At 36.7% G+C, this 18,526-nt stretch overlaps 1 protein-coding gene and 1 non-coding gene across 2 annotated transcripts; one reads left to right on the forward strand and one right to left on the reverse strand.

Moving 5' to 3' along the window:
* The first annotated feature begins 9,233 nt into the window (after positions 1-9,233).
* On the forward strand, positions 9,234-9,305 carry TRNAM-CAU (transfer RNA methionine (anticodon CAU)). Its single transcript has one exon. It is a non-coding gene; the product is annotated as a tRNA-Met (tRNA).
* A 1,201-nt stretch (positions 9,306-10,506) lies between these two features.
* Positions 10,507-15,234, reverse strand: NAP7 (non-intrinsic ABC protein 7). Its single transcript, XM_086669954.1, has 6 exons — positions 14,773-15,234; positions 13,728-13,778; positions 12,714-12,935; positions 12,457-12,579; positions 12,027-12,203; positions 10,507-10,871 (listed from the first exon to the last, which is right to left on the reverse strand). Exons 1-6 carry the CDS (start codon positions 15,211-15,213, stop codon positions 10,788-10,790), a joined length of 1,098 nt encoding a protein of 365 aa, XP_086526080.1. The 5' UTR covers positions 15,214-15,234; the 3' UTR covers positions 10,507-10,787.
* Positions 15,235-18,526: the final 3,292 nt, after the last annotated feature.

Genomic DNA, 18,526 nt, shown 5'->3' on the forward strand with positions numbered 1-18,526 from the left:
GGGGGGGGGGGGTTATTCTCATTCAAGACGGCAATATCCCGTATATAGCCGTTAAGGGGAGTTACGATATCCACATTAATGGTGACAACTCCACGCGTTACCACATTGAAGGCGACAGCTCACGTCAGGTGACGCCCGACCACCAACACTATAAAAGGAACGAGAGGAAGGTGATATAGGGCATCCAATAATGGAGAACAAGACCCGAACATCTGATCTGGAGCGAATACATCGACTACTTGTTTAACATCATCATTCCCGACTGAAACACTCGATCATCGGAGAGTGGGCAAACACACCAAGTACAGACTAAACACATTTATTGAGGATCCAACAGAAAGTCCGCTTTCTCTCTCATATAGATAAACCATTTGATATAGGGCATCCAATAATGGAGAACAAGACCCGAACATCTGATCCGGAGCGAATACATCGACTACTTGTTTAACATCATCATTCCCGACTGAAACACTCGATCATCGGAGAGTGGGCAAACACACCAAGTACAGACTGAACACATTTATTGAGGATCAAACAGAAAGTCCGCTTTCTCTCTCATATAGAGAAACCATTTGATCATCAACAAATGTACTGAGCGATCACCTAGTATACTTCTCTCTCTTAGGCGACCTGACAATCAAGGAAGGACGACCAGATGACCGTTACTTTCTGTCTCCTGGGCAATCTTACGACCATTACTTTCTCACTCCTAGACGACCAGACGACCGTTCCTTTCTCTCTCTTGGACGACCAAACGACCGTATTACTAAAGAAGGGCGACCCACCTTTATCTCTCCAGACGACCAAAGTAGGCAAGCTACTTTATATGTCCTGGAAGTCAGGCCTTCCATATTTCACCCACGTGAATATTCACAAGGTCAGGCCTTAAAGTCTACTATTTTATTTACAGTTCATACCCTCAACCAAGGCATAACTCGTCAGGGTTGCCTTACTCAAGGACGGACCTCATAGGCTGTCATAATCCCTTTCCAACCAAGTCAGTCAATCCGTAGAGAGCGAGCTTCGACCACTCTACCAGCCGTGCCTAAGCTCCGACCATTATCCGACCAACGGTAACATTCCAAGGCTAATATGTATATATTACTTCTCTTGCAAGCTTACTGACTTGACCATCAGAGCCCCTTAGGCCGACACCATCCCGGTGTCCCAAGGGACTTACGATCAAGTGTGCTCCTTTATCTTTTGTCGCAGGTTAAGCCCAAAGACGTCGTCGGTGCCCACTAAAATATTAACAGGTGGAGGTTCGACATCCGGTCAACGACCCGGTCCAGCTGAAAATAATAGTAATGCATACAGATTTCTCGTACATAAACTAAAATTTAAGACGTACATTTAATACAGTATTCGAATCAAGAAATGTTACATTTTTTGAAAACATATTTTTATGTAAATTAGAAGATGAGAGAAATTCTTAAAAGAGAATATTGGTAACGATAAAAATACAGATAAGGATAATATACAGAATGTGGTACTATCACAAGCAGAAGGAAACAAAGGAAACAAAGAAGAACCTCGAAGAGGCAGGAAAAAAATCAAAATATGGTTTTGATGTCCCCACATATTTATTACAATAAGAGCCTTAAACATATAAAAAGGCTATGTCATCTCCTGAATTTCAATTTTGTAAAGAGGTCGTAAATAGCGAAATGACACTATCCTTCAGAACCATACTTGAGAAGTGGTAGATCTTCCACCGAGGTGTAAACTGTTGGGCTATTAATTAATTTTGTAAGAGAAAATTTAAAATCAGATGGTTTCATAGACAAGTACAAAGCAAGACTTGTCGTAAAAGGATTTAAACAAAAGAATTTAAACAAAAAGAAGGATCATACTATTTTGATGCTTATTCTCCTGTTACGAGAATCACGTTAATTCGAGTGATAATTGTCATTGCAGCTTTATATAATTGATGGGCCTAGAAAGGTTACCCTAAATAGGTCTACACCCGCAAGTGCACGGGTGTCAAGTTGTAATAATTTCCGGTAAGACCGGTTCGTTCCTCAGAAACTAAGTGAAACCTATTCTAAGACTTGGAAGTAAAACAGTTTTTGTTTTTGAAAATTTGTTTTGGTGATAAAATATTTAAATAAAATAACGGAAATGAAAATGAACTGAAATGGGGGGAGAGCCTAGGATTTTAGAATCCACCACGAAAAATCACCTTTATTACACATAATTAACTGACTAGTTCCTTTCTTCTATAACTCAAAATTCTGGATAATGAACTATGCAAATTTCGGAAGATGTTTTCGATAAAATCGGTTCTTAGATCATAAAATGGTAATTGTCTTCTTTTGAAAAATATATTTCTAAACTGCTATCTATCAATTAATAAGTATGAATCGTCAAACGATTCAACATAAGCACAATGCATCAAATCTAAAAGCATAGATAGTGAAAAGATAATCAATTTAACAAAGTAAAACAACTTAAGCGTTGGAGCACATTTAAAGAATTAATCAATTAAAAATATGCTTCTAAAAGATCAAGTATGGTTTCATTATCAATCCTAGATTAGATGTTCAGCTAATCATAATCTGAGACTAAAATAAATACGGAAAGTAAGAGAGAATATGGAAGAAGAACAAAACTTTTCTTGCTGCTTTCCTGGAAATGGTTTCCTTCTGATTTTCCTGCCAGGAAGCCAAACGCACCCCTAAGGAAAATAGTTTTCTCATCTTCTCGAAAATATTTTCTCTCTGGGAAAATTATTTTCCAGAGAGATTATTGACCCAAACGTGGTCTTCTTCTCCACTTCTTTTCTTCTCTCTGTTTTATTTCAATTCAAATCAACTAAAGCCACTAAATTACAGAAAAGAAGAAGATTATAATAGATTGAGACATTAGAAAATAATTCTGTTTCTCTACAAATTTCTCTTTCTCTCTCTCTTCCTGTTTCTTTCTTTCTCTCTCTGTTCTTCCTTTCTCTCACTAAAATACAAGAAAAACCAAAAGAAGAAGAAGAAGAAGAAGATGATGATAAAAAAAAATGTTCTCTGTCTCTCTCTCTCTCTCTGATCTTCCTGGTTTGGTGAGCTTTTTGACCCCAACCGAGATGATATACCCTCTGTATTTCTTTGTTGTTATATAGATAGAAAAAGCAAAAAACTTCCTCCAATCACTCGAATCCAGAGAGCTAAGAATCGATTATCTCTCTGATTTCTTTCTCTTTCAGCTCTCTCGGTTATCTCTTATGTAAGAGAGAAATAGAAATCAAAATCGAAAAATCAAATCCTCCATGATATCTTTCCATCAATCCTTGATCATCTCTGTCTTCAACTTATCTCTCTAGAATCATTTCCCTTTCTCTAAACTACCTTTCGAAATCTCTCTAGATATCTAGCTATCAATAACAAAATCGAATCCTGCTCCTTCATCTTTCCTTCTCTGTTTTGATTTGAAAATCTCGGTTCTTTCTCTCTCTCTCTGATCTTCCTTTCTTTCTCGATTTCTTTCTCTAATTTTTCTCCTTCTTTCTATGTTTTAAATTTGAAAATCTTGGTTCTCTCTCTCTAGGTCACACTGTTAGAGAGAGGATTCTCTTTCTCTCTTTATTGTATTGTTAAGGAGATAGGAGCATCTCCAATGCAACACTCAATCTTAGAAACTCCGAGTGCCACTTAGGATTTTTAGAGTTTTTTCTTAAAAATCATCTCCAATGCAACACTCTATTTGGATCTCTAAGATGACGTGTCGAGGGTGGAATAGAGATATCTCAAGAGGACACTCTGAAAATAGAGTGTCCTCTTGAGATATCTCTAATTGTCCACCTCATCAATATTTGATTTTCAACCAATAGAAATCGAGTCTTCTATATTTTCTAAAATAACTAATTATTTATTTACAAAAATAACTATGACACATAAGTAAATAAGATAAGTTTCGAGTTTTGCATTGGAGACGCAAAAAATTTGAGGATCTCTGTTGACGCCACTTAGGAGTGAGAATCTCAATTGGAACTTGACACATAGGATGAATAGAGATTTTTTTGAGTTTTGCATTGGAGATGCTCTAAGAGATTAAAAGGAATTTCCAAATTGTAAGGAAAGAAAAGATACTTAACCATACGTGATTGCTGGTAGTTATTTCGGGGGAGATTCAGCGTAACAGGGACTACTGAATGTAGGTGCTCCCGCCGCTAGATAAGCCTGATCCTCGTACACGTCATGTATAATCTGTCGGATGGGGTGAGGAACACTGAAAGTTACTGTCGCGGAAACACCGAATCATACACCTGTCCCAATTCCAATATTGTCCCGCCTATCCCGAGTAAGACCGAAAGAGTACCATCCAGGTCCAGATTGCTCCGGGTTCACCATTCCCTCTGCGCCACGTGACATCTAGTTTGATTTGGTCAACCGATTTGAACCAAACTTTGACTAGCTCCAGTTTGCTCACCCGGTCTCTGATTTGACTTTCGTTTTCGACCATGAGTTCGTCTTAATTCCTAGTTTCATCCGAGTATCAATATTTTTCAAGTAGCCAGACTACCATAGTTTCCCAAATGACCAAAATACCCTCAAGAGTGTCTTTATCCCGATTTTATCCGTTTCCGCGTTCGATTCTGTAAAAGACTCATGGTCAAAAGAAACATACACAATTCATCAGAGTAACTGCTCGAATTGGACTAACTGGCCCGAGTTAAGAGATTCAGATGGGACATTTTCATGTCTCATCAATAATTTAGAGGTAAATCTAATGGATGTTAAAACAACTTACTTGAATGATGAATTGGAATAAGAAGTTAATATGGAACAATCAGAAGGGTTTATAGTACCCGGTCAAGAAAATAAGTTTGTAAATTAGTAAGTTCATTGTATGGACTAAAACAAACACCAAAACAGTGGCATGAAAAATTCAAAAAATCCATTAAAATGGTTGAGTATTAGTGAGTGTGATAAATGTGTCTACAATAGATCTACTACTAATGGATATATATATATATATATATATGTAGATTACATGTTAATAATGGGTAGCAAGTTAGATATGATCTAAAATCTACAAAGAAAATGATAACAAAAGTATTTGATATGAAAGATTTAGGTCAAGCGAACGTAATTTATGGAATCAAGATGTCTATAATCTATAACGAAATAGTTTTATCTAAATCATATTATATTGACAAAATTATAGAGAGGTTCAATTAAAATGGTAAACTAATCATGAAAACTCCTGTAGACCTTAGTCCCATCTATCAAAAAATACGGGACATAGTACTAACCAATAAGAGTACTCCTGTATAATTGGTAGTCTGACATAACTTATAAATTGTACACGACTGGATATTGCTTACTCATTAAGTAAATTAAGTAGGTTTACGAGAAATCAAAAACATAATTTGGAATGCTCTACAGTTTTTTAAGGTATATGAAGGAGTATGGCCAACCACGAACCGCTGCATGGTCGGTATGTCCACGAAATGTGAACCCTCAAGGAGGATTTCTAAAACTCTCTTTAAGGTCTAAGGGGGCCATGTCGAACTGTGTTGTTGTTCTTGAAGTGTCATAGTTGACGGGACGGCCCGTTTGACACGTGAAGGGTCGACACAACACGAGTCGTTCGGTGTCGTGCCATGTTACTTTATAAACGGGTCGTGTCAGTCCGTTTCCGGGCCCACACGACCACTTAGCCACAACTACCAAGTTTATAGTCATTGGAGCCTTTGGCGCCAAATAAGGGATCCGCCCCATTTTATTTTTTATTTTAAATCCTTATTTTTAGTTATTTTTTGATGTTTTTGAAGTTTTTTTGTTTGTACTGTTGATTCTTGTTCTAAGTGGCATGAGCAGTTAGGACATTTTAGTTACAATTCTTTACGAGATTAAGATGAACCTTATACCTGAATTGAATATAAATTATAATCATAAATGTGAAGTTTGTGACAAATCTAAAATGATTAAATCACTTTTTCATTCAGTTGAAAGAAGCACTGAACCATTAGATTTGATACATAGCGATATATACAACTTAAAAACAACTCTAACAAGAGGTGAAACAAACACTTCATCGCGTTTATTGATGACAGTACAAGATATTGTCTTGTACTTGTTAGGATGTAAAGATGAAGTCGTAGAAAAATTTAAAATATATAAGAGTGAAGTTGAGAATCAACTCGATAAAAAGATTAAAGTTTTGCGAAGTTATAGAGGTGGTGAATGTGAATCACCACATGCTAATATTTGTGTTAATGGAATTATACATTAATAAACAACGACTTCTTATTCCCTGAGCAAAATGGAGTTGCTGAAAGGAAAAAATAGAACTTTAAAAGAAATGATGAATGGATTACTTATAAATTCTGATTTACCCCAAAATTTGTGGAGAGAATTATTGCTATCAGTGAATTATATTCTAAATAAATTACCTCATAAAAGAAAAGATAAAACTCCTTATGAGTTGTGGAAAGGGAAAAAATCGTCTTATAAATATCTCAAAGCGTGGGGGTCTTTAGCAAAAGTAGTTATTCCTACAGCCAAGAGGGTCAAAATTGAACCAACAACTATATATTGTATTTTTAAAAGATATGCACATAATAGTAATGCATACAGATTTCTCGTACATAATCTGAAATTCAAGACGTATATTTAATACAGTATTCGAATCAAGAAATGCTACATTTTTTGAAAACATATTTTTATATAAATTAGAAGATGAGAGAAATTTTTAAAAGAGAAAATTAGTAACGATAAAAATACAGATAAAGATAATATACAGAATGTGGTACTATCACAAGATGAAGGAGACAAAGAAGAACCTCGAAGAGGCGGGAAACAAAAAAATTCAAAATATGGTCCTGATTTCCCCACATATTTATTACAATAAGAGCCTTAAACGTATAAATTATGTCTTCTCCTGAATCTCAGTTTTGAAAAGAGGTCGTAAGTAGCGAAACTGAGGCTATCCTTCAGAACCATACACGGGAATTGGTAGATCTTCCACCAAGGTGTAAACCGTTGGGCTATAAATGAATTTTTAAGAGAAAATTTAAAATCAGATGGTTCCATAGACAAGTACAAAGCAAGACTTGTCGTAAAAGGATTTAACCAAAAAAGAAGGAGCATACTATTTTGATGCTTATTCTCCTGTTACGAGAATCACATTAATTTGAGTGATAATTGTCAATACAGCTTTATATAATTTAGAGGTAAATCAAATGGATGTTAAAACAACTTACTTGAATGGTGAATTGGAATAAGATATTATTATGGAACAACCAGAAGGGTGTATAGTACCCGGTGAAGAAAATAAGTTTGTAAATTAGTAAGTTCATTGTATGGACTAAAACAAAAAACAAAACAGTGACATGAAAAATTCAAAACATCCATTATGTTAAATGGTTTAGTATTAGTGAGTGTGATAAATGTGTCTACAATAGATCTACTACCAATGGATATATTATATATGTCTATATGTAGATGACATGTTAATAATGGGTAGCAAGTTAGATATGATAAAATCTACAAAGAAAATACTATCAAAAGTATTTGATATGAAAGATTTAGGTCAAGCGAACTTAATTTATGGAATCAAGATGTCTATAATCTCTAACGAAATAGTTTTATCTCAATCACATTATATTGAGAAAATTTTAGAGAGGTTCAATTAAAATGGTAAACGAATCATGAAAACTCCAGCACATCTTAGTCTCATCTATCAAAAAAGACGGGACATAGTACTAACCAATAAGAGTACTCATGTGTAATTGGTAGTCTGACGTATCTTATGAATTATACACGACCGGATAATGCAATACTCGGTAAGTAAATTGAGTAGATTTACGAGAAATCAAAAAACTAAATTGCAACGCTCTTATAAGAGGTCTTAGATATTTAAGGTATACTAAGAAGTATGGATTACATGTTATGAAATGCCCTACAGTTCTTTAAGGTATACTAAGGAGTATAGCCGACCACGAACCGCTGCATGGTCGGTATGTCCACTAAATGTGAACCCTCGAGGAGGATTTCTAAACCCCTCTTTGAGGTCTAGGATTCCTCCATTCCCGGATTAGCGAGACCGAGAGGCATCAACAGAGAGGGAGAGAGATCTAGAGCGAGGGAGAGTGTGATCTATAGGGAAAGAAAGATTTACAATGAGAGATAGATATAGTGAGAGAGGTGATCGGTGGTCGAAAATAGAAATGGTGGTCAGAAGTAGTTTTGGAGGTGGATAAGATGAAGATTAGGGGGAAATTCTCAATCGAATAAATTTTTTAGGTAAAAGAAGTTAATATTGATTGACTAAGTTTTTTTTGCCCCAGAGGTATTTCTTTATGCTCCAAAGCCACAACCATTATGATTATGAAACACTAATCCTATCGTAGCAGCTTCATTGATTGATGCAAAAATCCTAAACCCATACAAGCGTGTCCTCGGCCTGAGGCTTCGGGTTTAGGGGAGATATCAAAGTTGCATTTGGTTCTATGTTGGGGTAGAGGTTTTTATGAAGTGTGCACAGTTTGCTTGGGACTTTTATGTGTTTTGTTCTTTAACTGGACGTCAACTAGCCTCTTTATGGGCCTTTGCATGCAATCATGTAATTTTTTTTCGATGAGATTGAAATCATGTAGTTGAGGATGTTTAATTTGATATAAGACTTCCATATTTGTATTGAGGAAAAAAGTTGTATCTTGTCTAATTTAATAACTTCTCTATGAATTCGTCGAAATCAGTACAGGCCCTGACTTGTGGGGGCCCTAAGCGAACGTATAGACGAGACCCTTTTGAAAGGAAAAAAATTATTTAAAAAATAATCAAGAGAGTCGAATCTTAGACCGTTGATTCCATAATCAACTACTCTACCAACACTACTACCCAATTGACTCATTATACAAATGTTTTCGTAAAAAAATAGATATAATGATACGATTCATATAAAAATGATGTAGAAATTGGTGACCTTCTAAATTTAGGGGCCCTAGACGGGGCCGCCTGAGCCCAAGGTCGGCCCTTACAGAAATTTACGTTTCGTAGTGACTATTCTGATGGTTGGTGGAAGAGAAAAGCAGACTGCTCTGAGAAAAGCAGACTGCTCTGAGAAAAAGACATTCGAATATGCCATGTTCCATATGTTTGGGTGAAAATTTATATTGGTTGTTAGTCATATTGGAGGACATTTATGGGGCAATATGGCATTACCATTTACCCATATCATAAAGGTGTCAGACTGGTATAAGATATATGCAATATCTTATTGTAATTTGACAACAAATCAGAGTGGCGCAGCGGAAGCGTGGTGGGCCCATAACCCACAGGTCCCAGGATCGAAACCTGGCTCTGATATATATTTTTCTTGTATTTTTTCGAAAATCAATCTCGTCCACTTCACTTTTGTTGCTTTGTTTATGCTTGTGCAGTTTTGGTTTTTTGTATTTTCCTCCCTTCTCTTGTTCATTTACCTTCTCATGAAATCCTAGTGCATTCTGAGTTTCTTACTATCAATTTTAAATCAACTATTATGATAAATTATTCGCTAATCGTCTTAATTCACATGAAAATGATCCAAAAGATCTACTATGGGTAGTGAGGAGTGGGATCGTCCTGCCTATCATCATCACCAAAAGTCCCCAGTTATTTTTCATTTTTGTCGAAAACCAATCCATTAAAGATTCCTATGTGATGTTGCACTATTTATGGAGAAATTGCCTTGAAACCTTCCTTTTCAAGCAGTTCCGCAATTGAGATCTCACCAGTCTTGACGATCTTTCCGTCCTCCTGAACAAACCCCAAAGATAAGAATTGAATCGAATAGAACAAGTATATCAACCATCCATGAAATTAAAACTTAGCATGAGCATAGTGTCCTGTCCGAGTATGGGCCGAGTTCTATAACTACGAGATTATCACTACTTAGATCATATCCAGTAAAGTACTTGCTTAAACAAGATTTGTAACACCATTGATTTCTATGATTTTTCCCGTGAACCCACAGGTCCCAGATCGAAACCTGGCTCTGATAGTTTCCTTCTTCTGCAGTTTTTACTTATTGTATCTTCCTCCCCTTCTCCTGTTCCTTTTTCTTCTCATGAAACCCTAGTGCAACTAACTTTAAATTTTAAAGCTGGCCTAAAGTTTAATTGTGGTGTAGAACTTTAAACCTGTCATCAAAATACATGAAAATGATCCGAAAGATGTACTATGGATAGTGAGGAATGACCAAAAACTCGCCGAATCATTTTTTATTTTGGCAAAATCCGATCCGCTAAAGCCTCTTATGTGATAGTTGAACTAGTTTACAAGCACATAGCCTGACCCACTTTTTGAACATGAAGATTCGAACTCAATCTCTCCAATGGAAAGATTCACATGTCTTTTTTAACTAAGACCACCGAATACGAATCTCGTACATACTTACCATCGCAAACTGCCATTAACATTATTTTCATATCCAATCTTCGGACAATAACAACAAAGAGGATTCACGCAGAAAAATACAGTCTTTGTTCAACCGTCTGATACATAAAGGAAGAGGAGACATTGAAACTTGGTAAGAAAATCTCATCCATCCTATTCCAGTATAAACAAGAACGGCAGTCTTACATAGGGGGAAGCCGAACGACATAATCGAATTACATAAACAAGTATTGCGGTACCTAGAAAAGGGTTACACTTTCAATAACATGACTCAAAATGAGGCCTCATCTTCACCATCTCTCCTATGCCATCTCCCAATGACTACAGCTCTAAAACATAGAGGTGTTTTTCTTCTTTTTCTGCTTAAATGTGAAATTGAGAAAGTAACAATATTCACATACTGACTAAGATTTATGGAGAAATTGCCTTGAAACCTTCCTTTTCTAGCAGTTCGGCAATTGAGATATCACCAGTCTTGACGATCTTTCCGTCCTCCTAAACGAACCCCAAAGATAGGAATTGAATCAAATTTAATAAGTACATCAACTATCCATGAAATAAAATATTTAGCCTGAGCATATTGTCTTTGTAGAATTGTCCGAGTATGGGCCGAATTCTATAACAACGAGATGTCACTATTTAGATCATACCCAAAAAAAATATTTGCTTAAACAACATACGTAACACCGTCGATTTCTATGATGTTTACCTGAAAACGTATCTAGGATGAATACCAAAAAGTTATCGTGCTTTAACTGTTATTAGGAATTTAAGATCTTCTATAAACAAATATTACATTTTTCAAAATGGGAATTGATCTAACAAACATGCTATGAGAAGTTTCTTCTGATTTGCGTAAGAAGATCCCACGGAAGACTACAAGAGATATCCTTACCAGAACTCCTGGACACCAGAGTTTGGACAGATAAAGAAAAGGACTAGCTAGGTGTACAGAATTTTTACATAAGAAGATCCCAGTGAGACCTAGAAACCACTATGGAATATAAGAAACCAATATGGAGAAAACCAATCCCACCGAGGGTGAGTTTCACCATATGGGCAGCATACATGTAGAAACTACCTATTGTAGACCAGCTAAACAAGATAGGCTTCAACATGGTTAACAGATGCATATTATGTATGAAGGAGTCGGAATCTACAGACCATATCTTCGTACACTACCCAGTCAAATGACATTTGGACCTACTTCACAGGATCTCTCAAAGTTAACTGGTGTAAGGCAAAACCGATAGCTCATAACAACGGAAAGGACTTAGGAAAAAGAAGAAGTATAGAGGCATATGGAACATGGTCCCTATAGCCATTGTATGGTGTATTTGGAAAGATAGGAAGGTAAAATCTTTAATGAGGAAAATTTACGCTGGCAGTAGAAGATGTCAAAGGGATTCTGTTCCACTGGTCAAGGATGATATGAAACACTAATACAATCCGGTATTATGATTTTGTATATAATTCGGATGTATGGATGTCGTAAGACATCATGTAACTGGTTTTACCTATGTTTTTATGTTTTTCCAGCTTATCCATTGTATATCTTCTTTCTTTTCAATAAATGTTGAATTCAAAGCTCCAAAAATGAAATGCTATGAAAAGTTGTAAAATAAAAATTCAATTTTGTACATGTCTTACCATTATGTGAACATATTTAGGCTTTATATAATCCAAAAGCCGCTGATAGTGAGTGATCATCAGCACAGAATTCGTGGGAGTTAGAAGTGAATTAACTGCTCCAGCGACATCTTGAAGTGCATCAACATCCAACCCAGAATCAATTTCATCTAAAATAGCTAAATCTGCTCCAAGCACCTGAACACACAGAAGAGGCTCGCAATTAGAATCTGACAAAAATAGAATATCAAGGCACGTAACAGTAACATATTTTGTCTAGAGGACTTCAGAGATTCCTAGGTACTATTTGGTGGGTGATAATCAACGATAAATGACTATGAGATTTGATATAACTATGAGCAGGTATTTATGAGCAGGTATGTACATAAAACTGGCATAAATTAACAGGAAAGTCAGAAAACATAAAATTGAAGAATGTGGTGATAAATACCGCAAGTTGCAAAATCTCGTTGCGCTTCCTTTCACCTCCACTGAATCCTTCATTCACGTTTCGATTCAAGAAGTTTGTGTCCATTTTAACTATATTAAGTCGACGAGATATGAAATCATAGAACTGCAAAATAATTAGATGGGATTAATTAAGGGTTACCGCTTAACAGTAACGAAGTGATCTTTCAGCCATGGGCTGAATGTGTTGATAAGTTTACACAGAAAAAATCAGATTTGCGGCAAAAAGATGGTGTGTACCTCAAGGGGTCCAAGCTCGGGAAGGCCAAGCTTTTGTCTACGAGCATTATATGCCATATTCAGAAAGTCTATGTTGCTCACACCTGGTATCTCAACTGGGGACTGGAAGCTCATAAAAAGGCCAGAAAGAGATCTTTCGTCTGCTTCCATGTCAAGCAGGTTTTCCCCTTTAAAAATCACACTGCCTCCTGTAACTTCATAATCTGGATGGCCACCAAGCACCTGAAGTAATTTGTTAGCTAAATGATGTTATTAATTAAGTAAGAAGCTATGGCTTCTGACTAGGCGCAAGAATAGGTGGCTACATAAAAATCGGCCGGCAATTGTTGATTGAGAAATTCCGTGTTCATGCTAAAATAAACTGCTCAATGTCCTTTTTGGGTATACCTCATGAAGCATGAGTTGTTCTCTATTAGGAATTTAGAGCCAAAATGCATCTAGAACAAAAAACAAAATCAGATCCCTTCAGGTATGAGAGTGGGGGGAGGGTGGGGGATACGAAGAACACTAACAGAAAGTCACAAACTATGCCACCTTCAATTCCCAGAACATTAGACGGAAAGAAAATAAACCCAGACGAGACGTAACCTCTCAATTGTCTGTCACTTCTATGGTTACTGGCAAGAAAATCTGATGGCATGAAATGGCAAATGGCAACAGACTACCTTATCTAGAGTTCCTATATGTTCTCTACGTCTTATCTATATATCACTTTCTCATACAAGAAAGAAGAACGCATCAGCTAAGAAAATAGGATGGAACGAAATCTTACTACAAAAATGCAGTTTACAGATAAAAAATAATTATAAATTGTTGACTTCTATACATGCTTCAGGTTTTACACCAACATACAAGGTATTAATGAAGTCCAATATCATAACAAAAGAAAAATTAGCACTGCTAATAACAAAGAGCACTTATAAAACCACTATGTTTTGTAGGTACTAAATGTTACAACTAATCATAGTCCATAGTTGAATCTTACACATTGAGGCTGTTATACAAGAAACTAACCTTAGAAAACGTGCTCTTTCCTGAACCATTCTTCCCCATTATTGCATGTACCTACTATACATAGAAAAAGAAAGCTTCATTAGACATTTAGATCTGATCAACTGACAAATTGAGTTCAGAAAAAAAAAAAAAAAATCAGTTAGGAGGTTCATAATAGCAACTAATGTCCATCTTCAATAAAGTTAACAACAGGCTTGGAGACCAAATAGTAAGAATAGAACCATGAGAAGGTCAAGGCTGGATCTGCTGAGACTTATTCAGAATCTACCATGTGAAAGAGTAAAGCCAACAGCCCAAAATGAGGCTTGAACTTCTAAGTTTTAAACACAAAAGTAGAAGGAGCTTCATGTAGAAGCAGAGGAATTAATGGGTAAGGCTCAGCCTCTTGGTGGGAAAGTTACAGAGCTAAACTGGCTCATTTTCGAGTTCCGTTTAAACCACATAATCACCAAGTTCTTATCTGAATAATATGCTAAAGAAATCTGATTAGTAAAGGTTTTGCTTAAATACATCTCCAGCGCCGTACAAAGCCATCCCCTTTGTTAGAGGCATTCCCCTCACAACTGAAGGTGGTTCTCTCTAGGAACCTTCAATCTTTCTCGAGTAAAAACAAGACTAAGAAAAAGAAAGAAGAGACGTTCGTTCATGGGAAGTGAGAACCTCCGCCTTCCATGAAAGTGTCACATACTTGAAGAATGGTGTTTCTCTCTCAAGCAACTTATATTGGTTTAAGCTGCAATTTCCCAAACCCCCTCCTATAATCTTGTCACCAAGCGTCTATGGTTTTAAAAGAGAAAATTCACAGTACCCACCTACTATTAGGTTCAAATTATACTTGGAAAGTTCAAGAGCAACACAAATATCTGAATAAAAATAGTGACTAAAATACTCTAACCAGCTAAGTTCTATCTAATTGACTGGTGCAAATCAAATTTACACAGGCTATAATCAAAATTGAAAAATTTTAAGCTAAAATTAGACAACCCCAGTTCTAATTTTCAGTAAAGTTCAGTAATTGAAAGAAAAAATTGTCATCAGAGATTACCTCCCCTTCATTGATAACAAGGTTAACACCTTTAAGAATCTGTTGACCTGATTCAACGATTACAGCCGTTAGATCTTTAACTTCAAGCATAACCTTTGGAGAACCACCATCTTTATCGACGGCCGAAGTTGTTGGAGATTCGAGGACAGAGCTGGCTTTCACCGTTAGGGATAAACGATTCGAATTGAAACGACGGCGAGAAGGTAAGCATGAAAGGCGAATAGAAGGAGAGATAGAGTTGGTAAATATGATGGAATTTGAAGGAGAATTTCGGAAAGAAGATAGACGAGAAGGTGAGGGAGTAGAGAAATGGAGAAGGGAAGAAGAAGAAGAAGAAGAAGAAGCCATTTTTTTTGGATGGCAAAACTGTGTGGTTGGGTTGAAGAAGAGAAAGGTGAAGTTAGTGAGGTTATTACCAAAATTTTCCTTCATGGGCTTCATGGGCCCTAATAACAATGGACCTCAATTAGATGGGCCATTCTATGTCAGCCTTGAAATTTTATATTCGGACCCCTCCAGACTCAACCGACGAACCGCACCCCTCTCAACCGAGTCTATGTACTTTTTCTTTTTTGTTGAACGACGAGTCTATTTACTTGGACCAAATTTTGGAGTGATCAACTAGGAGGACGAGGAGGAGAACAACAACAACAACACTAGAGGGAACGTAGAGGGCTTTCCTATTTGTCCCGCGTCTGCAGAAAAAGAGAAAAGGTATTAAAAGAGAAAGAAGTGCTTTCTCTTAGTTCTCAGGAACCTTTCACTCTATCTTCCCGCCTTCCGCATAGAGAGAGGGGGGATACCACATACGAGATGATTTTCTCTGTTTTGCACAAATAGTCCCTTCTAGTCTGCCTCCGACATAGAGGGAGGGAGGATTAGCAAAATGGATTGCGTCATTTAGGCAATGAACACCACCCAAATATCCAAGTAATTATTTGTTGATAATCAACCTCAAACATCTATCTTACAGCTAGAGTAAGAATCGACTCTAGAGATCAAGTTCTACGATCCATGTACTACAATTTTATAATTCTATTAAAACGCTGTGAAATAGTGTTCCTTTCTTAATTTTGTTAGCACGCCAAGAGAGTTTTTTCTACTATTAATTGTTTAGTTTGTGGAGTAACCAATAAGTTGCCCAACCTTGTCCATCAAAAAAAAAAAAAACAGTTCCCCTACCTTACTTTAAAAGAAAAATAAGTGTGCAACCGCTTTTAGCCCCTAAAACAAAATCATAAACTATGTGAGTGAGGATCAGGGCCAACTCCTTTCCTAATTTATGGAACCCACTAACCTTTTTTTTTTGTTGAACTGTATTCAAAGAAGATTAAAAACTAAGAGTCATTACAAAGAATTAAAATATTATTACAGTACATTTTTACAAGAAAGTAAGGTACGTTCAGCCATGTCTTGAATTTGTTCTTTTTCCTCGCCCATTTTGCTAATAAGTCTGCTTGAGTATTGAGATTCCTGCATGTGTGTTAAATTTTGAACTGCTTCAAACTTGTTTATCATTTTCTTTATTTTCTGGATGTGGAGTTTGGATTGCCATTGTACTTCGTGTTTTTTGTCTTGGATGTTTTTTATTACATTTATATTATCACTTTCTAGAATTATATTCCGGAGGTTTTGAGATTTCGCCCAAATGAGGCCATTAAGTATTGCTACAGTTTCACTTTCTTCACTGTTTCTGCATCTAGTGGTTGATATGTGTGCTGATATAAATTTCGATTCTGAGTTATGGACAATAAGACTGAGTCCAACTCTTAACAACCAAATGAGTGAATCAATAAAATTATACAAATAAGGAAAATGTCCACTCCCTCCATGTGCTATTGGTTTAAATTCTTATACAGTTCATTCTACTAACTTATGTCTTTGTACTTTTTTTTTTTGTTGAAGATATGTCTTTGTACTTTTTTTTTTTTGTTGAAATACATGTCTTTGTACTTGCAACAAAAAAAAACTTGTGTCTTTGTAGTATTTTTGAGATATTGGTTGTCTAAGGTCCAACAAATTGGTCTTATTTGTACCATAAGTCAACTACTAGTATAATTTAACAAAAAAAAAAAAAAAACTACTAGTACAAAATTTTCGGAAGGTCAAAATGCTTATAAATTTTAGAATTAACAAAACAAATTAATTTTTGCATGATATTGTTATCTTATTGCATAAAGCAAAATGTAAATAACTCTATGCTTGTTACTCGTTAATTCATGTAACTTAATTTGTTTTGTGTAAAAACCAAACTTGTTCCTACATATATTTACACTTTTACTAAACAATTAACATATTAGTGATGCATTTGTATATTTACACGAGGAAAAGATAGAGATTAAAAAAATAGACTTAGTATCTGGTTTTTGTTAAGCATGAACCTTAAACATAATATATTTTTTATTTTTAGACCTGTCACCGACTGATCCTACTTTTTATATGGTCGGCTTCTATCTCTATTACTCCATGGTCCTCACTAACTTTATCTATGTTCGAAGAGAAGCAAATCATCAACAAACTTGCAAACCAAACTTGTACTTCAAAATAGGTTAGATAACTAATGGGTTGGACTTTAGAGGTTCTCCTAAGCCTCCCACTAGTATATGGAGACTACAAAAAAGGATAGTACATCTAATATTCCTGGCCTATTGGGTTTTTTTTTGTGTTGCAATTTTCCAGTATTGCCCCTGATTTTTTGGGTGCTCTAGGCGAACATATTGACGAGACTCCTACAATGTCCTATCCATTAGACAATGGACGCTTTTCATTCCGTATTTTTTCTTTCGGATTTTGCCTTTACTAGTTCCTGTTTGGGAAAAAAGAATCGGATTGTATTTGTATGTGAGAGAATTTAGTAAATCAAGATGAATATTCACATCAATGATGTGTCTATCAGACTTAATATGGAGCGGGTAGTGGGAATCGAACCCACATCGTTAGCGGTGAAATGTGTAGAGATCGGAAAGAACACCAACGGCGAAAGCACTCTGCTGGGCCGACACTGACACTAAGAGACGAAAGCTAGGGAGCGAATGGGATTAGATACCCCAGTAGTCCTAGTCGTAAACGATGGATACTAGGCGTTGTGTGTATCGGCCCGTGCAGTGTTGTAGCTAACGCGTTAAGTATCCCACCTTGGAGTACGTTCGCAAGAATGAAACTCAAAGGACTTGATGGGGGCCCGCACAAGCGGTGGAGCATGTGGTTTAATTCGATGAAGAGCGAAGAACCTTACCAGGGATTGACATGTCGTGAATCCTCTTAAAAGAGAGGGGTGCCTTCGGGAACGCGGATACAAGTGGTGCATGGTTGTCGTCAGCTCGTGCCTTAAGGTGTTGGGTTAAGTCCCGCAACGAGTGCAACCCTCGTGTTTAGTTGCCACAATTGAGTGTGGAACCCTGAACAGACTGTCGGTGATAAGCCGGAGGAAGGTGAGGATGGCGTCAACTCATCATGCCCTTTATGCCCTGGGCGACACATGTGCTACAATGGCTGGGACAAAGGGTCGCGATCCCGCGAGGGTGAGCTAACCCCAAAAACCCGTCCTCAGTTCGGATTGCAGGCTGCAACTCGCCTGCATGAAGCCGGAATCGATAGTAATCGTCGTTCACCATACGGCGGTGAATTCGTTCCCGGAATTTGTGTACACCGTCCGTCACACTATAGGAGTTGGTCATGCCCGAAGTCGTTACCTTAACCGTAAGGAGGGGGATGCCGCAGGCAGGGCTATTGACTGGAGTGAAGTCATAACAAG

This window comes from Eschscholzia californica, unplaced genomic scaffold (genome assembly GCF_041429995.1).
Source record: "Eschscholzia californica isolate CP2 unplaced genomic scaffold, dmEscCali1.0.p SCAF_3, whole genome shotgun sequence".
NCBI lineage: Eukaryota > Viridiplantae > Streptophyta > Magnoliopsida > Ranunculales > Papaveraceae > Eschscholzia > Eschscholzia californica.